Source organism: Aspergillus ochraceoroseus (genome assembly GCF_002846915.1).
Source record: "Aspergillus ochraceoroseus IBT 24754 chromosome Unknown P175scaffold_1, whole genome shotgun sequence".
In the NCBI taxonomy this organism is placed as follows: domain Eukaryota; kingdom Fungi; phylum Ascomycota; class Eurotiomycetes; order Eurotiales; family Aspergillaceae; genus Aspergillus; species Aspergillus ochraceoroseus.
This window is the reverse complement of record NW_024468476.1, coordinates 1,398,945-1,418,772: the sequence shown is the minus strand read 5'-3', so window position 1 is coordinate 1,418,772 and position 19,828 is coordinate 1,398,945. Positions and strand designations below refer to the sequence as shown.

General features: G+C 51.7%; 6 protein-coding genes across 6 annotated transcripts; 5 read left to right on the top strand and 1 right to left on the bottom strand.

The window, feature by feature from the left end:
- The first annotated feature begins 544 nt into the window (after positions 1 to 544).
- On the top strand, positions 545 to 3,854 carry atg1 (serine/threonine protein kinase ATG1). The gene is made up of 2 exons (XM_040892597.1): positions 545 to 941; positions 1,015 to 3,854. Exons 1-2 carry the CDS (start codon positions 816 to 818, stop codon positions 3,709 to 3,711), a joined length of 2,823 nt encoding a protein of 940 aa, XP_040755531.1. The 5' UTR covers positions 545 to 815; the 3' UTR covers positions 3,712 to 3,854.
- Positions 3,855 to 5,003: 1,149 nt separating this feature from the next.
- P175DRAFT_0497257 (high affinity methionine permease) lies at positions 5,004 to 5,536 on the top strand. Its single transcript, XM_040896242.1, has one exon. It carries the CDS (start codon positions 5,123 to 5,125, stop codon positions 5,285 to 5,287), a length of 165 nt encoding a protein of 54 aa, XP_040755530.1. The 5' UTR covers positions 5,004 to 5,122; the 3' UTR covers positions 5,288 to 5,536.
- A 641-nt stretch (positions 5,537 to 6,177) lies between these two features.
- P175DRAFT_0425573 (M1 family metallopeptidase) lies at positions 6,178 to 8,971 on the top strand (the record flags this gene model as incomplete). The annotated part of the gene is made up of 3 exons (XM_040893124.1): positions 6,178 to 6,329; positions 6,407 to 8,777; positions 8,843 to 8,971. The coding sequence occupies 3 exons, from the start codon at positions 6,178 to 6,180 to the stop codon at positions 8,969 to 8,971; spliced, it is 2,652 nt and encodes an 883-aa protein (XP_040755529.1).
- Positions 8,972 to 9,371: 400 nt separating this feature from the next.
- On the top strand, positions 9,372 to 12,504 carry hxB (putative molybdenum cofactor sulfurase protein (HxB)). The gene is made up of 2 exons (XM_040895016.1): positions 9,372 to 9,785; positions 9,854 to 12,504. The coding sequence occupies exons 1-2, from the start codon at positions 9,695 to 9,697 to the stop codon at positions 12,322 to 12,324; spliced, it is 2,562 nt and encodes an 853-aa protein (XP_040755528.1). The 5' UTR covers positions 9,372 to 9,694; the 3' UTR covers positions 12,325 to 12,504.
- A 2-nt stretch (positions 12,505 to 12,506) lies between these two features.
- On the bottom strand, positions 12,507 to 13,553 carry P175DRAFT_0553417 (mitochondrial 54S ribosomal protein mL59). Its single transcript, XM_040900488.1, has 2 exons — positions 12,868 to 13,553; positions 12,507 to 12,784 (listed from the first exon to the last, which is right to left on the bottom strand). Exons 1-2 carry the CDS (start codon positions 13,501 to 13,503, stop codon positions 12,743 to 12,745), a joined length of 678 nt encoding a protein of 225 aa, XP_040755527.1. The 5' UTR covers positions 13,504 to 13,553; the 3' UTR covers positions 12,507 to 12,742.
- Positions 13,554 to 13,995: 442 nt separating this feature from the next.
- Positions 13,996 to 19,616, top strand: P175DRAFT_0505845 (uncharacterized protein; the record flags this gene model as incomplete). The annotated part of the gene is made up of 7 exons (XM_040898139.1): positions 13,996 to 14,064; positions 14,131 to 14,346; positions 14,411 to 14,514; positions 15,052 to 16,409; positions 16,984 to 17,321; positions 17,423 to 19,377; positions 19,466 to 19,616. The coding sequence occupies 7 exons, from the start codon at positions 13,996 to 13,998 to the stop codon at positions 19,614 to 19,616; spliced, it is 4,191 nt and encodes a 1,396-aa protein (XP_040755526.1).
- Positions 19,617 to 19,828: the final 212 nt, after the last annotated feature.

Sequence of the window (19,828 nt, the reverse complement as noted above, 5' to 3'; positions counted from 1 at the left end):
TTTTTTTTTTCTTTCCCTTGGCTGCTTCCCTGTTCCTGTCATCTACTGGCTCCTTTATCCATTGGCTCTGACGATCCACCCAAGCCTGACGCCGCCCTTCTCACCGCCTTTCTGGGTCATCAATCACCTCCATTGCTCGTTATCGTAAGGTCACGCTCATCGACGACATCGCCAACCTTGTTTGCTTGGGTTCTACCTCGCCAGGCGCCCTTCTCCTTCCATATCCCCCCGTCACTACCACGACGACGACTCTCTTCTTCCTACTACTGCTAGGTACTTTTGACAATAACCTGCAGCTATTGTTATTATTTTTTTTTTTTCTTGTCTAGTGTTTCCCCCTTTTTTTTTTCTTTTCCCTTTCTCTTCTTCCTCTCATACTCGCTTATCAAGCTTCCCTTTCCTACCTTGACTCTCGTATCCTTGGTTCTCGACAGCTCTTCTCGCCTCCAACGCCCGATTCCGCCTCACCGCTCTCCTACACTCTCCTGCTGGGAATTTATTCTTTCTGAATCCTTAGAAGGTCCTGAATTCCGTTCTGCCTATTTTCACCTGGCTGCAGCCGGCCCCCCAACATCTCTACTACTTATATCCGTTCTTCAGCTCCACATCTTGCTTCCTTCTCCGTCACTGCGTATCGATCGACATTGATCCTCGAGCTTCCCTTCACCTTGACCCGGCCATCCCCGCTACCCTGATGGGCTTCCATTCTTCGTCGTTTCCGTTGCCGTTGCTGAGGTAGCTGTGTGGTTGACAGGGTGTGGATTGGTTTCCGTAGATCTTTTGTCTCCGGGCTCTATCTTCGCCCTGCTGTCGTCATGGCATCGACACAACATCCGAGGAGGTCGAGAGATGCTCATAATGAGATGCCCATCGGCCGCTACACGAGGTTAGACGAGATCGGACGAGGGAGCTTTGCTACTGTCTACCAAGGTGTTCATACAGTGAGTGTGCACTCTGCCTTCCTGGGAGCTCAAGGAATATCAAGGTGGTCATTAACCCGTGACGCTTTTCTAGAAAACACGCACCTATGTGGCCATCAAGTCCGTAAACCTGTCTAAGCTTAACAGGAAGCTCAAGGAAAACTTGTCCTCCGAGATTCACATCCTCAAAGGTCTTTTCCACCCGCATATCGTGGCTCTCATCGACTGTCACGAGACCACATCTCATATTCATCTGGTCATGGAATATTGTGCTTTGGGCGACCTGTCCCTTTTCATCAAACGCCGGGATAGCCTCGGAGATCACCGGTATACTAGGGATATGATTGCCAAGTATCCAAATCCACGTGGTGGCGCCTTGAACGAAGTAGTGGTCCGCCACTTCCTCAAGCAACTCGCGAGTGCTCTCAAATTCCTTCGAGACCGAGACCTCATCCACCGTGACATCAAGCCTCAGAATCTCCTCCTGTGCCCGTCCCCATCGTCATATCGGAATGGGGCCCCCCAGGTAGTCCCATTCAAAGGCAGCGAAGACTCTTTCAGCCCCGCAACAGGGCTGGAATCGCTGCCTATGCTGAAGATCGCAGATTTCGGCTTTGCGCGATCTCTTCCGGCCACGTCACTCGCTGAGACATTATGTGGCTCCCCATTATATATGGCTCCTGAAATCCTACGATACGAAAAGTATGATGCCAAGGCTGATCTCTGGTCTGTGGGCACTGTACTTTACGAGATGGTGGTTGGAAAGCCGCCGTTCCGCGCCACAAACCACGTGGAACTACTCCGTAAGATTGAAAGGAGCGATGATAAGATCAAGTTTCCAGACGAGAATCCTGCTACGGCCGAGATGAAGGCCCTAATTCGATGTCTTCTTAAACGGAATCCTGTCGAACGGATGAACTTTGCCGATTTTTTTCAGAGCGGGATTATAACGGGTCCAATTCCTGGTCTAATCGCTGATGATGTCCCTGCCCCGCTTCGCCACCCTTTACTCGAGCCGGGTGCTGAGGAATCGACATCTCGCCCAGAGTCGGCATCAGGCGTTAGAACTCCGCCAGGAACAAGGAAGGAGAGGATCGTGTCATCTACCAGGAGATATGAGAATGAGCAAGCTAATTACACCCCTCCTCACCGGTACAGCCCTCATAGATCGGAAACTCCACCGGCTTCTGCATCTATGCGCAGAATTAGTAGTGGCGACAGACCCTCCTCAAAATCGAGGCCTGTGTCAGTAGCAACACCACCACCACCACCACCACCAAGACCGGAAGTGGTTTCTCACGCCACAGCCCCCGGACGTCAGGAGCTTGTTGATCGACCCTCGACAATGACTGCTCTAGAGCGACAAACGAATCGACACACATACTCTGGAACCCCGCAGCTGGATAAGGCAGCTGAAAAGATGAAGGAGGAGCGTGAGCGTGCTGCACAAGAAGTTGCCTTCGAGCGAGACTACGTTGTTGTGGAGAAGCGTGCGGTTGAAGTGAATGCATTTGCAGATGAGTTGGCTCATAACCCTCGAATTCAAGGTGGGATATCCAAACAGGCTGGGGCTCTCTCTCGCCGACCAACGGCCCAAGGCACTCCTCTAGCAATACAGGTATCACCACAGAGCTCCCCAAGTAAAGCCATGCAGGTTATATCGGGACGCTCTCGAGCCGACTCGACACATAATCGCCAAGGGTCCTATGAACGGCGATACGGCCAAAGTCCCACGTCTGCGACATCAGCAATCTCAAAGGCACTCAATATGGCCAGCGGGCGTTTATTTGGTATGGGCTTTTCTCCTCCTCTGACTATCACGAAAGGTGGACGCTCGCCCCCTTTGGGATACAACCCTTTCCCTGCCTATCCTACAGCTCCAGCTGGCTTAATGGCCCTTGGAGACGGCTCCAAGCCTCTAGTGAACTCGGATGAAGATACAAGGACCGTCAAAGAGATTGAAGAGTGTGCTACTCGAAGTGATGTCGTATATGGCTTTGCGGAGGTGAAATACAAACAACTGATCCCGTTAGCCCCATCTGTTCAAGCCGATGGAAAGTCTAATATTCCGGGCGCCGGTTCTGACCTGGCCGACGGGGGACTAACAGTTGATGCTGTTATTACACTCTCCGAGGAAGCCCTTGTCCTGTACGTGAAGGCGTTGTCCTTGCTAGCCAAGTCAATGGATATCGCTGGTGCTTGGTGGAATCATAAAAATCGCGGAGAAGCCCTAATGGAATCGGGAATACATAGAGCCGATGCTGGTAGTGCGATTGTGGGCAACAGAATCAACAACGTTGTGCAATGGGTGCGCAGCCGGTTTAATGAGGTGCTGGAGAAAGCCGAGTTTGTCCGCTTGAAGTTAATCGAAGGACAACGACGACTGCCGCCTGACCATCCTAACCATCCGAGCAACCATTCGATTGGATCGGTTGGCTCGGGTGCATCTGCAGACGTCGTAGTCAGCTCTGGGGTGACGGCAGAGAAGCTGATGTATGACCGTGCGCTGGAGATGAGCCGTGCAGCGGCTATCAACGAACTCACAAGCGAGGACCTCTCTGGATGTGAGATTGCCTATGTCACAGCCATTCGGATGCTAGAAGCTGTTCTAGAAGACGATGAGGTGCCACGTTTGGGCCAAGGCAGTAATACGGACAAAGGCGACAGGGTTATGCTGGATGGCGTGCAGGCTGAAGACCGAGAGGTTGTATTAAAGTGTAAGTTTTATTATTGTACCTCGAGATCTTTTTCAACAAAGGGCACTCTAACTCGAGATTGTAGTGGTGTCTAGCATTCGCGGTCGATTGGCATCTTTACGCAAGAAGCTAACTATTCTTGCCAAACGACAAACCCCTCCTTCAAGTGGAAAGATGATTCCGTCTAACCTGGCATACGCCACTGGAGCGACGCCCCCGAAATGAGCATTGAGAATTTTCATGCATGCATGCTGGAACATGCACCATTAGCATTTATAAGGGGTTTGATTTTTATATTTAATGAATCCTGTCGGAGTTCATGATACAGGGTTTTACGGATTATTCGACCCCCACCGGGTCTTTATTGGACGGTTCATATATTATTTGACATGAAGAAAGAGAGAGTTTTTTTTCTTCCCTTCTTTTTTACACTGTATTGGTTTGCTGTTCTTTCTCTTTCTCTTTTTCTTTTTCTTTTCTTTTTTCTTTTTGCCTTTTAGCTTGGAATTTCGAACAGGCGTTGATTTGGATGCGGTACACAAATTGCCACAAGTTTGGATAGGATAGGATAGAATCTCAATGATGGATGGTCTGAGAGGCCGGCCATATGGGATCAGGTTCGGGAGTCCAGTCGGGTGGGTGAGAGGGATAACCCCCTCCTTTTTTGATATACTGGATTTGATGCAGATACTGCCCTCCAGAAGGATGGAGTGTACATACATATTATAAGAATTTACATTGATATTGATTGCATTACCTGGGGGGGGGGTATTTATCTGGGGGTTCTGGAACATCACGATGCTGATTCTCAGCCCTGTATTGCAGCCCTAATCAATGAACTATATACCAGCACCACCCTCACAGACAAACCAGAATCTGATGCGATGCCAACACTCGGTTGGTTATTGTTGCAGCAGGAAGAATTGCGTGATCGGTTTCTGTGTATCATAGCACTGGTTTCAACGATTCAAAGCTCTCTCTTGTGGGCTCCAGTGGATCCGTAAAGTCTGGGTATATATAGCAACTGGGCCCTAATCCGCCTCTACTTCGCGGAGCTGCATTCAACTAAGAAGAGTCGATACCACCTTAATCTCACTGCTTTTATATCAGAATCGTATATCTTAGACGGACCCTGATACCCTCACAGGAAAAAAAAAAAAAAAAAAGAATTTGGACTTTCCTGTCTTCTGTCTGCTTGTTACGCCCTGACGATGAAACGATTCGGCTCTCGCCCATCATGGAGATAGCCCCCCCCGAAGAAGGGCATCTTCGCTACCCCGAGCACAATCTTGTCGCTGTCGCCTGTTGCCATTGGATCTGTTGGAGTGCTCTACATGCTGGCTCCTCCGCCAGGTGATGCTTATAACTTTTTGCTCAAGTGAGCTTCTTTCCCCTTGCTCTTCCTTTCCAATATCTACCTGGTTATTGCCCCATATATCCCTCCCAGTGAGGGCCAGAGCGTCTACGTGCAACTCCCCTATTATCTTCACTGCGTGGGCGGTTCTGATGCCGCGGTTCGGTGGCTATATTCTAGTAAAGGAGACGGTGGTTGATGCCGATGGCTGGTCCCGGAGTGTGTTTACGAAGCTGCCCCATTGCATCTGTGCTGGGGGCACCGTGAGTCTTGGGCAAACTACTTACAATAAGAATGCGCGTTTGTTGAGTTTATGACTCTATTTCGAGGTTACAGCGGAAAGCTTCGTTGACGAATGCTGGGAAGCATATATAGATTAAATAATGTCTTGATTATCATCTGTTGTGTCCCAGTCATCTATGGAAGCCCATCCACGGTTGCTGCATCTGGTGCAGGAGTCATGGACCCCTCAAACTGGCTGGTGTACTTTTCTTGCAAGCACTGCCGTAAAAGCAGCTCGACAGTATCTGCCGTGGAAATTCAAAGCCCGAGAGCTTTCATTGGCATCTACTGGTTGAGAAACGCTGCGTGAAAATGATTAATTTTCGAGGAGGAAGGAGAGGGAAAAAAAAAAAAAAAAAAAGGGAAAAAGAGAGAAGATGTGGGACTGACATGTGACCTACTAACCCTGTTACGTTTAGCCCTATTTCCCATCCGAAACAAGCTAAAAAATGCCTTAAATCATGGTGCCTGAACGCCAGAGAAATCAGGGATCAATCCCCCCACACCGCCTGCTAGACTCGGATAACCGCGGCGATACTGACAAGTGAGATTTCTGTCTCCCTTCAGTCGATGCAAGATCTACGGAGCAGGTATTGTTGAAACTCGAATTGTTCTCGCTCATTGGTGCTAATTCTCCGCATTGTTCTCCCTCTCTCCTCCAATCTTTTTTTCCTGCCCCTCTCTTCTTCGTGGTGTCGTATTTCTAGTGGGGTTCATGAGTCGCCTTTCCTCCACGCGGTTGCCGCTATTGCTGAATTCAGCTCGGCCATCACCGCTTTCTCGATTCCCCCGCCGTGCGCTCTCTCGTTCGCTTTATATCTCTACCCCTCCCTCGTCTCTCTCCCCACCTTCCCCTACGCATCGCTTTGCCCCTCGACGCTCCCCCCTTGCCCAGTTCTCAAAACGCTACTGTTCGTATCGCAGGATGTGTGGTTCTCGACGCGCTGAGGTGTCTGGCTCGACCACTGTGCCTCATGGCCGTGAGGTCCTGCCCACCAACGTCAAGCCGCTCCATTACGACTTGACCCTGGAACCCAACTTTGAGACTTACAAATATGATGGAACTGTCATCATTGAGTATGTGGCTATACGGCCTTTCTTTCTGCGCTTTATTAGGTGGTCAAGTGGGATATAGAAGCTGACCCCCGCTGTAGCCTACAGGTTAACGAAGACACTACCTCCATCTCCCTCAATACCAACGAACTCGACATCCACACAGCTACTGTTTCCTCCCAGGGATCGGTCGTCACCTCCTCCCCAGATATCTCCGTCAATGAGGAAAAACAAATTGCAACTATCAAGTTCTCTGATGCAGTCCCCGCTGGCACCTCCGCTCAACTGAAGTTGACCTTCACCGGTACCCTCAATGATAACATGGCCGGTTTCTACCGTTCATCCTACAAGACTCCCAGCGGCGAAACGAAATATATCGCATCGACTCAGATGGAACCCACCGACGCCCGCAGAGCGTTCCCTTGTTTCGATGAGCCTGCCCTCAAGGCCAAGTTCACTGTCACTCTGATTGCCGATAAGAGCATGACCTGTCTAAGCAACATGGATGTGGCTTCTGAAACTGAAGCTGAAGGTGGCAAGAAGGCAGTCAAATTCACCACATCTCCCGTGATGTCCACCTATTTGGTTGCATTTATTGTCGGCCACCTCAACTACATCGAGACCAAGGCCTTCCGTGTTCCCATCCGCGTCTATGCCACCCCGGATCAGGATATTGAGCATGGCCGCTTCTCTCTGGATTTGGCTGCCAGGACCCTTGAATTCTACGAAAAGGCTTTTGATAGCGAATTCCCTCTCCCGAAGATGGACATGGTTGCCGTCCCCGATTTCAGCGCTGGAGCTATGGAGAACTGGGGGTTGATCACCTACCGTATCGTTGATTTGCTGCTGGATGAGAAGACCAGTGGTGCTTCGCGAAAGGAGCGTATTGCTGAGACGGTCCAGCACGAACTTGCTCACCAGTGGTTTGGAAACCTGGTCACCATGGATTTCTGGGACGGTCTGTGGCTCAACGAGGGCTTTGCCACCTGGATGTCGTGGTACTCTTGCAACAGCTTTTACCCCGAGTGGAAAGTCTGGCAAACCTACATCATCGACAACCTGCAGAGGGCTCTCTCCCTTGATTCCCTTCGCAGCAGTCACCCTATTGAAGTGCCTGTCAAGCGTGCCGATGAAATTAACCAGATCTTCGATGCCATCTCCTACTCCAAGGGATCTTCTGTCCTGCGCATGATATCCAAGTACCTCGGTGAAGACGTCTTCCTCCAGGGCGTGCGTGACTACATCAAGAAGCATGCTTACGGTAACACCCAAACCGGAGATCTGTGGGCAGCTCTTGCTAATGCCAGTGGAAAGCCCGTGGAAAAGGTCATGGATATCTGGACCAAGAATGTCGGTTTCCCTGTGATCACTGTCTCGGAGGACCCTAGCTCCTCGACTATCAAGTTGAAGCAAAACCGTTTCCTGCGCACCGGCGACGTTCGTCCCGAAGAAGACACCACTCTCTTCCCTGTGATGCTAGGCTTGCGCACCCAGCAGGGTGTCGATGAGAATACTATGCTTACCCAGCGTGAGGGCGAGTTCAAGGTGCCCAACCTGGATTTCTTCAAGCTCAATGCTGACCACTCTGCTATCTACCGCACATCTTACTCTCCCGAACGGTTGGCCAAGTTGGGTGAGGCCGCGAGGGCTGGGTTGCTTACAGTTGAGGACCGCGCGGGTATGATTGCCGACGCTGGCGCCTTGGCTGCCTCGGGCTATCAGAGCACCTCTGGACTCCTCTCTCTCCTGACTGGATTTAACAAGGAAACGGAGTTTATTGTCTGGAATGAAATTTTGACCCGCGTCGGTACCCTGCGTGCGGCTTGGATGTTTGAAGATACCCAGACTCAGGATGCCCTGGAGCTTTTCGAGCGCTCCTTGGTCAGCAAGGTGGCCCACGAATTGGGCTGGACTTTCTCGGATACTGATTCCCACACTTTGCAGCAGTATAAGTCTATCATGTTCGCTGCTGCTGGGTTTGCCGGGGACAAGACTGTTGTGGAGGCCTCTAAGGAAATGTTCGAGCGCTTCTCTAATGGCGATACCAATGCGATTCACCCCAACATTCGCGGCAGTGTCTTTGGTATCGTCCTGAAATATGGCGGAGAGAAAGAATACGACGTGGTGTTGGATCGCTTCCGTAATGCACCCACCTCGGATGAGAAGACCACAGCCCTGCGCTCTCTGGGTACGGCCGAAGACCCCAAACTTATCCAACGCAGCCTGGCCTTGGCCTTGGGCGATGAGGTCAAGAGCCAGGACATTTACATGCCGTTGGGTGGGCTTCGGGGCCACAAGGCGGGTGTTGAAGCTCGCTGGGCCTGGCTGAAAGACAACTGGGACGCCATTTACAAACGCCTGCCACCCGGCCTGGGTATGCTGTCCAGCGTTGTTCAGATCAGTACAGCCAGTCTCTGTACCGAGGAGCAGCTGAAGGATGTGCAGAGCTTCTTTGCCGATAAGGATACCAAGGTGAGTCTCTTTCGTCTCGTTCGGGGTTCTATAGCCTTACAGCGGTGTCTAACAATTTTCTCTAGGGCTTTGATCGTGCAGTTGACCAGAGTCTCGATGCAATTCGGGCCAAGATCAGCTGGGTCAACCGTGATCGCAAAGATGTTGGATCATGGTTGAAGTCGAATGGATACCTCGGAAGCGGCAAGCTGTAGAGAAGCGAACTTTCAGGGGCTCCACGGGCAGCATAACAATTGAACAGAATAAATTATAAATAATACTACTCATCTCATGCTTTTTTCGTTTACCCTCGTCCTCCCTAGGCATACATACGTAGGTACTAATAGTGTTCATTGAAGCCGGGACCACCACCACTTTTAGCGGATCTAGTAGGTACTTCGTAGTATAACGAGCTACAAAAGATGAGGGGGTACAGTCGAGGAACTTGTAAATTCCATTCAACCTTTTATGATGAGTATTATCGCCATTACAATGAAAAGAAAAGACGGTCGGAACCGTCCAGACGCACCTGAGGCCGTCTGGATCGGCCAACTCCGATACACAACTTTGCACTCCGCATTTCACAGCAACCAACAACACACTACTCCGTATGTACTTTACTACTCCTCTCCTCCAGGCTGGAAATAAGAATATGCAACCAGCTTATCATCCTCATTTTAACTGAATTCCAACTTTCCAGGAACCGACCTCTCTCCCCATTTCTTCCCTTTCATCCTCCTTCCCTCCCCTACGATTGGTCCTTACCTATTGGCGGACCCAGGAGCTTGCAACGCAACTGTACCTAATATTGCCCCCAATGCCTTCGTCACTTGCATCCTGACTTCATTCCGATGGTGATGCACTAGGGGGGGGATATTGAGATTTGAAGACAATGATACACCCCTCGTCTTGATTTCTCTTAATTGTTTATTATCGCCATGGGGGCTAGAGATATGTCCATGCCGTATTGCTTGGGATACTCGGACGAGATCGACGTCATTCGGGAGCGTGAGTATCCCTTACTCAAGGGCAAGTAAAATAACTCCCCTCGGTGCTAGTCAAGAGACAAAGTAAGTCATATTAATATTTCCCTACAGATACCACCTATCTAGACCACGCGGGAACAACCCTCTACGCGAAGTCCCTGATTGACTCGTTCAGCCGGGACCTGACTTGCCATCTCTATGGGAATCCGCATTCTATGTCGGTCTCCTCGCAATTGTCGACCCAACGGATAGATGATATCCGGTTGCGAGCGCTGCGCTTTTTCAACGCGAGTCCGGATGAATTCGACTTGGTTTTTGTGGCGAATGCAACGGCGGCGATCAAGTTGGTGGCGGATGCGTTTCGGGACTCGACTGGCCCGGGGTTTTGGTATGGGTATCATGTTGATGCCCATACGAGTCTTGTCGGAGTAAGAGAGCTTGCGGAACGAGGGTCGCGGTGTTTTATATCGGACGAGGAGGTTGAGAGTTGGATTGATGGTGACGCCGGCCCTGCACAGAAGGGCGTCCGGTTATTCGCGTACCCCGCACAGTCGAATATGCATGGTCGTCGGTATCCAAGACGGTGGTGTGAGTCGATCCGAACCCGAAATCGAGACGGGCCCCCGTCGTCGGTGTACACGCTTCTCGATGCCGCGTCGCTCGTCTCAACTTCGCCGCTGGATTTGAGTGATGTGGCTGCTGCGCCGGACTTTACGGTCCTGAGTTTTTATAAAATATTTGGGTTTCCGGATCTTGGGGCGCTGATTGTTAGGAAGGGCGCTGCGCGTGTCTTGGAGCACCGCAGGTTCTTTGGCGGTGGCACGGTTGATATGGTTCTGACAGGGGAGGCGCAGCCCTGGCATGCGAAGAAGGAGTCGTCGATCCATGAGCGGTTGGAGGACGGGACTCTTCCGTTCCATAGCATCATCGCGCTGGACTGTGCGTTTGAAACGCATCGTCGTCTGTTTGGGAGTATGGAGAATGTTGCTGCCCATACGCGGTTTCTGGCCAAGCAGTTGTATACCCGGATGGCGATGTTGAGGCATTACAACGACGAGCGTGTTTGTCACTTTTATGGCTTGGGTCCCTCCTCGGATTACTGTGATTCTCTGACACAGGGCCCGATTCTTGCGTTCAACTTGCGCAATAGTCATGGAATGTGGGTTGGGAAATCAGAGGTGGAGAAGCTCGCGAGCATCAAGAAGATCCAGATCAGATCTGGCACCCTTTGCAACCCTGGAGGAACGGCACTGAGCCTCGGTTGGACTGGGGCTGATATGCTTCGCCATTACTCCGCGGGGTTGCGGTGCGGAGACGAGCACGACATTATGGATGAACAACCGACAGGCATTCTGCGAGTAAGTCTTGGGGCGATGAGCAGTATGCGAGACATCAACGCCTTCATGGCGTTCCTTGAAGAATTCTATGTCGATAAACCGCCCGAGGACCTCCTGGTGCCCCTAGTCGCAAGCTTTCCGCCACAACAGCCCAGCTTCTACGTCGAGAGTCTCTCCGTCTTCCCGATCAAAAGCTGCGGGGCTTTTAAAGTACCTGATGGTCAGCGCTGGGAAGTCCGAAGAGAGGGTCTCGCATGGGATCGGGAATGGTGTCTTGTTCACCAGGGTACAGGCATGACCCTGAATCAGAAGCGATATCCACGGATGGCACTTATCCAGCCGACACTCGACCTGACCCGGGAAGTATTACGGATCACCCGTGGCGACGCAGCATCATCTCCAGAGGAAAGAAAATCCCTCGAAATATCGCTCCGGCGCGAAAACACGAGCTCGTTGACAACATCTCTATGCCAGAACACCTCCAAGGCCTCGACAGTCTGCGGAGATAAAGTGGTGCTGCAAGCCTACACCTCCCCTGTCGTGTCGACCTTTTTTACCCACTTCCTCGGCGTCCCATGTACACTCGCACGATTCCCTCCCCAGTCATCGACCAGATCCTGCGGACGTCGTAGGGGCCGAGCGCAGCCAACTCCTCCCCCCCACACGCAAACCCACAGCATGCCCGGTTCTTTCCCAGGCCAACCGCCGCCCTCCCCAACGCCCGCAAAGCGAACCCGCATCCTCCTCTCAAACGAAAGCCCTCTGCTACTCATATCACGCTCGTCCGTGAACCGCCTCAACGAAGCCATCAAATCCGGTGCCCCGGATACGAATGCCGGCATTCCCGGACCCGGCAGCAACAGCAGCTCCAAGAAAGCCGTCGCAGCCGACGTCTTCCGCGCAAACCTTGTCGTTGCGGAAACAATCCCCACGGCCGAACGTCCCTACGTCGAAGATACCTGGCAATCGCTGCGCATCGGTTCGGAGCAGATGCCCTTTGCTGTTCTGGGGTCGTGTGAGCGGTGCCAGATGGTTTGCGTAGATCAACTGACGGGGCAGCGATGGGATGAGCCGTTTGCTACCCTTGCAAAGACGAGGAAGATCAACCGGAAGATTCTGTTTGGGAGGCATATTTCTCCCGCGGCTGAGGTTGGGGAGGGGGGGTGTTTGGGAACGGTAATGGTGGGAGATGTTGTCACGCCATCATTTGGAGATCATGATGATAATGATCGTAATGAGGAATGAATAATGATATGATTTTGCATTGGTTATTGTTGTATTGGGGATGTGAATATTCGAGAATGGTTTGGCATAGTGTCTATGCATGTGGTACATGTATGTAATGGATTACAGTCAGTAGTTAGTTAACTAGTTAGGGGTTATATATTATTAATATATACCTACACAGCAAATGAAGAGTTCAAGCCCTTTTATCATTTAACAACAGTGTGTCTTGCACACCATATTGCGAGAATATCTATTTATACAGTGCATGCAAGCTAAAAACGAAAAGAAAACTCCCATCCAAACCCCCAACTACAAGTCACCCAAAGCTTTCATCCATTCTAGCTATACATTGTTGAGGTGACTGGGAAACAAGGAAAGAGACGATATGACGATTGATACATTATACAACGAGTCCCAGTTAAGGCGAACCAACCCTTTACCGCTTGGGCCACTGCCTCCAACCACGACCATGGCCTCTCTGTAGAAGAGAAAAGAAAAAGTTAGCATGCTAATCCAATTCCAGAAGAGGAAGAGGAAGAAGAAGAAGAAGAAAAAACTCACCTGCTTCCACAACCGAATCATCTCCGGCATCTCCATCATAGCCTTACGTCTATCCTCCAGACGAGCCTCCATCGTCCTCTCCCACTTATGACCCTTCACCTTCTGTCCAATACCAGTACCCTTGATCTGCAGACCGCGTTCCGCCCGCCTCGTCTCCTTGAACTCGGTCGATTTCCGGCCGGGCGGAAGCAACGCCTCGACGTTGTACTTGATAGCCAGCTGCACCAGCTCCGCTTGCCTTCTCAGGCCGACCTGAGGACCGAACCATTTGCCGGTACGGTAGTTCTTCCGCGGGAGGAATGGGTTGGGGTGTTTCGTATCGGCGGAGACGAGGAGAGCACGCGAGGGCGAATAAGCGGTGGGGTCGGGACGCTTGTGACCCTTTGCATCTCTGTTGGGGGTGTATGGAGACGGAAGGGATTCGGGTGTAAGAGAGGAGGACGATGACGACGGTGTTGTTGTTGTTGTTGATGATGATGATGATGATGATGTTGGCGCGGCGGCGTCTGATGATACGGATGGTGCCGAGCGTAGGGCCGTGGCGGAGTAGATTTGGGGAGGGTAACGGGCGAAAAAATTGCGGAGACGCAGAGGCAGCTTGTTCACCAAGCTGCCTGATGCTTGAGTTGTAGCCATGAATGCGGAATTGAATTGAATGGAGGGATAATAATCACAGCAAGTCAGCGGTGTTGTTCTCTCTCTTTTTTTTTTTCTTCTGGAGGAACGGCAAAATTGCGGGTGTTGCACTAGACCTAATCCGGGTAGGAGGCTCCGGTCGGAAGAAAAAAAGAGCGGCGCGATTTGATTCCTGTGGCTGGGGACGAGACGAAGGAAAGAAGGATGTCAAGGAGCAACGAGCAACGAACAACAATAACAACGGCGACGAAGACTACGACTGCTCTGTCCTGTTCTGTCCTGTCCTGTCCTGTCCTGTCCTGTCCTGCGCTGAGAATAGAGAATAGTTAGGTGCTTTTCTGGTTCCTCGATTCCTGACGGGGTCCCTTTTTCTAATTGTTTCTTCTCCTCTCCCCCTCTCCTCTCTCATCCATACGCTTCCCAAGAAATCCTCGGTCGCTATTGTTATCGTTGATCACGAGTGCTGCCTGTGATTCCATATCAACGGCCATCATGGCGGATTACAATTATGGAGGCTCCGAAGAGGAGAACGCAGAGCTGAAGAAGCTAGAGGCTGAGCTGGTAGGATGCGATCGCTGATTCTTTGTCGTCATCTGTTTCCTGGGAGCTAACTGGAGTTTCTTGTAGCTCGATGACCCCGATAGTTTCGAGACCTGGGAAAGGCTCGTTCGTGCTGCAGAGGCCCTCGAAGGAGGAGTCAATCGCAACTCTAATCCACAGGCGATCACAACTGTACGGAATGTTTACGATCGATTCCTTGCCAAGTTTCCCTTGCTGTTTGGATACTGGAAGAAATATGCCGACTTGGAGTTCTCTATTACAGGCACTGAGGCTGCGGATATGGTATGGACTCTCCGCTCACCAATCTTCGATGAGTCGTGCATAGTGATGGCTAATGTTGGTTTAGGTCTACGAACGAGGCATCGCTAGCATTTCCCCCTCCGTCGACTTGTGGACCAACTACTGTTCCTTCAAAGCTGAAACCTCCCATGACACCGACAATATTCGAGAGTAAGTAGACTAGAGCTGGTTTCCTTTCCTTCCCTGTAACCGTTACCAATGCAGCGCGGACATTTATCACTGTGGGGCGGAATCCGCATCATGCAAAGGCTTGTTGTTGGCAGCGGTTCCCTTAAGATGGGTGAGACGCTCGCCTTACCCAAACTCAACTGAACTGGAGTTTACTTCTCACCCATGGCTTTTCAGGCTGTTTCTTTTCCCCCTTCAAAAAAAATATCTATTGTGAATTTGACACCAGCACCATTTTCCTTGCACGGACACCATAATCCAGGACTTCTGTTCGGTGATGCCTACTCTGCGCGCTCGACGCAGGCCGGGAGAAAGCCTTTCCACAATCTCTGATCACCCTGATCATTCAATTGTTTGGGCTCCCACGCACTGAAAGATCTAACGCTTATGTTTGCTATCCTTGTCATTTCCCTATTCTCCCCTTCCCCCCCCCCCCCCCCCCCCCTTCCTACTCCGTTCCTTTCATTTGTGAAGTGTGTTTGTTGTGCTAGGGGTTTACTGACAGGCTCTACCTTGCAGACTGTTTGAGCGAGGGGCAAGCAGCGTTGGGCTAGACTTTCTCTCTCACCCGTTTTGGGATAAGTACATTGAATATGAGGAGCGCGTGGAAGCCTTTGATAAAATCTTTGGTATCCTCGGGCGGGTAATCCACATCCCCATGCACCAATATGCCCGGTACTTTGAGCGCTATAGACAGCTTGCTCAAACGCGCCCCCTTGTGGAGCTGGCCCCTCACGATATTCTATCCCAATTCCGTGCGGAACTTGACGCCGCCGCAGGACATGTGGCACCAGGTGCAAAGGCTGAAGCCGAGGTGGAACGAGATTTGCGTCTCCGTGTGGACAGCTACCACCTGGAGATTTTCTCCAAAACACAAACGGAGACAACCAAGCGCTGGACGTATGAGTCGGAGATCAAGCGCCCGTACTTCCACGTCACTGAGCTTGATGAGGGCCAGCTGGCGAACTGGAGAAAGTACCTCGACTTCGAAGAGGCCGAGGACTCGTACTCGCGCACTCAGTTTTTGTATGAAAGGTGCCTTGTGACATGTGCCCACTACGACGAATTCTGGCAGCGTTACGCCCGATGGATGTCCGCTCAGGCTGGAAAGGAGGAGGAAGTACGCAATATTTACCAGCGCGCTAGCTGTCTCTACGTGCCTATCGCCAACCCAGCAACCCGTCTCCAGTATGCCTACTTTGAAGAGATGTCTGGTCGCGTGAGTGTTGCCAAGGAGATCCACGAAGCTATCCTCATCAACATTCCCAACCATGTCGAAACCATAGTATCCTTGGCCAATATGTGCCGTCGTCACGGTGGCCTGGACGCTGCAATTGACGTGTATAAGACCCAGTTGGATTCCCCACAGTCTGACCTGAGCACCAAGGCGGCCCTTGTCGCAGAATGGGCGCGGTTGCTGTGGAAGATCAAAGGTTCTCCCGAGGAGGCTCGCCAGGTTTTCCAGAAGAACCAGCAATACTACCTGGACAGCCAGCCCTTCTGGCAAAACTATCTCAGGTTTGAGCTAGACCAGCCCACAAGTGCTACCGCAGAGAACACTCAGTATGAGCGGATAAAGCAGGTGATCGAGGATATTCGCTCGAAGAGCGCCCTTCCGTCGGAGATCGTGAGAGGACTTGTCCAAACCTACATGGTCTACTTGCTTGAGCGAGGAACGCAGGATGCTGCGAAGGAGTACATGACTCTTGACCGGGAAGTCCACGGTCCTGCCTCAGTAGCCCATGCAAAGACCGGCGAAACAGTGCTGCCAACACCACCGCAAGCTGCCAACCAGCCCCCGTCCACTGAAAACTCCATCCCCCCTGCCCCACAAACCAACGACTATAACTACTACCAGCAAGCCCCGGTCAACGGCGGTGTTGAAGGCGCCCCTACGCAGGAGTAGGCTTCGAAATCACACCCGTCATGTCATGTTGGTTTGTACTTCCACAACGTCGCCATTTTCAATTTGGTGAAAGAATTCCCTTCCCATTTAATCCCTTTTGCTTTGTAACTTGGTCCTTTGTAGAAAAAAACTCTCTTGTCCCCCTTCCTACCTCCCTTTTCTCTTTCTTTTTTGATTCTTTCTTCTTGTTCTTCTTTATCTCCCCTGAATGATGCATGCACCCTTCCAGCGACTTTCATGTTTGGGCGGTGACGGCAGCGGTAGGGATACCTCTCTCTTCCCCCCCCTTCCTACCTCTCAACAAACAAATGAGACCATGTGTGATTTGGATTGGGTGGGAATTATGAGTTTTGGGCATTGTCCCCCTTGTATTCTAATGTCTAGGTAGCAGCTTCTCTGTCAGTTTAATGTGAATTGAATGTAGAATCTTAAGCAATAAATAGCACATGATCTAGCGAGCGTATCTGGCGTGTCTGGCTACCCGTAGCACATCGAGACTCCCGCCCGCCGGCCTTCTTTTCGCCGCCTCCAAAACAGCTATCCAGTCTTCTATCAGTGCCGTTGGTTTCCAACCTGCATCATGGACGGTATCGGCGTAAATGGCTCCATAGCGAGCCCGCACCTGCCTCCTCAGCCGCCCCAAGATCCTATTGAACGACCTCCCACTCCTCCTCCACCTCCCCCAGAAGAGCCCGGTGCTCCTCCGCCGCCGCCAGACCTGTCCGCGCCTCCACCCCCACCCGAGGACCTTCCACCTGCTCCCCCTCCGCCTGAGACAAAGAAAAAGAAGGTAGGCTGGGGGGCGAAGCGTCCGACGGCGACGCCGCTGAGTGTGGAAGAGCTTGTACGGAAGAAGAGAGAGGCTGATGCCGCTGCAGCTAAGGTATGTTCTATAATTTCAGCATTCCTACCTAGGTCTTCGTTTGCCCCCATGGAATGGCCTTTAACCATGGTGCCAAGCGGCTGATTATATCGTTCTCCTAGCCAAAATTTATGTCCAAAGCGGACCGAGAGAGACTCGCTCTAGAAAAACGCGCGAAGGAAGTCGAAGCTGAGCGGAGGCTCAAGGCGAGCAGAACATCTAACGGGGTAGAGAGTAACGGTACACGGTCTCCATCCATAGTTTCGGAGACACCCAATGGCGATTTACGATCCATACCTACGGGTCCTCGCGCCATGCGGAACAGCGATGCTCCCACGGCGCCCGCGGCCATGCGCCATTCTCAATCTTCGAAGAACAACCATGATGCGCCGCCGCCTAAGTCACAGGAGACAAGAGGAGACAAACGCCCCTTATATGAGGAGGAAGCAGTGGCACAGGCTGCACTCGTGAAGCAGAGATACATGGGTGCGGAGCAGACCTCGAATTTCTCGGCGAAGAAGAAGCGGAAGCGCACGACGGATCGAAAATTCAATTTCGAGTGGAATGTCGAAGAGGATACCAGCGGCGACTATAATCCGTTATATCAGAATCGACACGAAGCGCATTTCTTCGGGCGCGGGCGTCTTGCAGGCTTTGGAGATGATGTTGCGGATTCTGTGGCGCAGAAATACGCCAGGGCGCTGGAGGACCGCGATAGTGAGGCGGGTGGGATTCGGGCGCGCGAGATCCTGGAAATGGAACGCCGGCGGAAGGAGGAGAGTACCCGGAACCAGTTGGACAAGCACTGGAGTGAGAAGAAGCTGGAGCATATGCGCGAGAGAGATTGGCGTATCTTTAAGGAGGACTTCAATATCAGTAACAAGGGTGGAAGTGTCCCGAACCCCATGCGGTCATGGGAGGAGTCTGGTCTGCCGAAGCGATTGATGGAACTCATCAGCCGTGTGGGTTACAAGGAGCCTACTCCAATTCAACGGGCTGCTATCCCTATCGCCTTGCAGTCCCGAGATCTTATCGGCGTTGCGGTTACTGGTTCGGGTAAGACCGCATCCTTCTTACTGCCTTTGCTGGTCTATATCGCGGAACTGCCGCGGATCGACGAGCTCGAGTCGCGCAAAAACGACGGGCCCTACGCGATCGTTCTCGCCCCGACCCGTGAACTGGCGCAGCAAATCGAAATTGAAGCTAAAAAGTTCACGGAGCCTCTGGGATTCAATGTTGTCAGTATTGTCGGGGGTCATTCTTTTGAAGAACAAGCATACAGTCTGCGCAACGGTGCCGAAATTATCATCGCCACCCCTGGTCGTCTCGTCGACTGCATCGAGCGCCGCCTGTTGGTCCTCAGCCAGTGCTGCTACGTGATCATGGATGAAGCTGATCGGATGATTGATCTTGGTTTCGAGGAGCCTGTTAACAAGATCCTTGATGCACTTCCTGTCTCCAACGAAAAGCCGGACAGTGAAGAGGCCGAAGACTCGTACGCGATGAGTCGACACGTCGGACTCGGGATGAAAGACCGCTATCGTCAGACCATGATGTACACGGCCACGATGCCTTCGGCCGTGGAGCGGATCGCGCGAAAGTACCTCCGTCGACCGGCGATCGTTACCATCGGAAGCGCCGGTGAAGCCGTTGACACGGTCGAGCAGCGTGTCGAGATGGTGGCTGGGGAGGACAAGCGCAAGAAGCGACTCGGTGACATTCTGTCTTCCGGCGAATTCCGCGCGCCGATTATCGTCTTCGTCAATATCAAGCGCAACTGCGATGCCATCGCGCGCGAAATCAAACAATGGGGGTTCTCCTCCGTGACGTTGCACGGAAGCAAAACGCAGGAGCAGCGTGAAGCCGCTCTTGCCTCCGTGCGCAACGGCTCGACGGATGTCCTTGTCGCTACGGATCTCGCAGGTCGTGGTATTGATGTGCCCGATGTCAGTCTCGTCGTTAACTTTAACATGGCCACTTCGATCGAAAGTTATACGCATCGTATCGGTCGTACTGGTCGTGCGGGTAAGAGTGGTGTGGCTATTACCTTTTTGGGTAATGAGGATGCAGACGTCATGTATGTCTTTTCTTTTTCTATTCCTGTTTACAGTGTGCTGTTTTTTTTTCCAATGTATATGCTGACGGCCTTTTTTTTTTAATTCTAGGTACGACCTCAAGCAAATGCTGATCAAATCGCCGATTTCACGAGTCCCGGATGAATTGCGCAAACACGACGCGGCTCAGTCCAAGTCTACGCGAGGCCTACCGAAGAAGATTGATGACAGCTCGACGTTTGGAGGTAAGGGCGGGTGGTAGATGATGTGCGATTTCAGCGGCGCTTCCTTGCTTGCAAGCCTGGAAGGTTAGTCTATTGAAGAGGATTATTTTGCGTACTTTGAATCTGTGTAGTTTCTATGGCTCAGGGGTGATATCAGCCATCCAGACTTGACAGGAACAGCACTGAAGGTCAGTTCGTGAAAATCAAAGCATGTTCACGCCGAGGCAGAATAGATTAGATATTTAATACC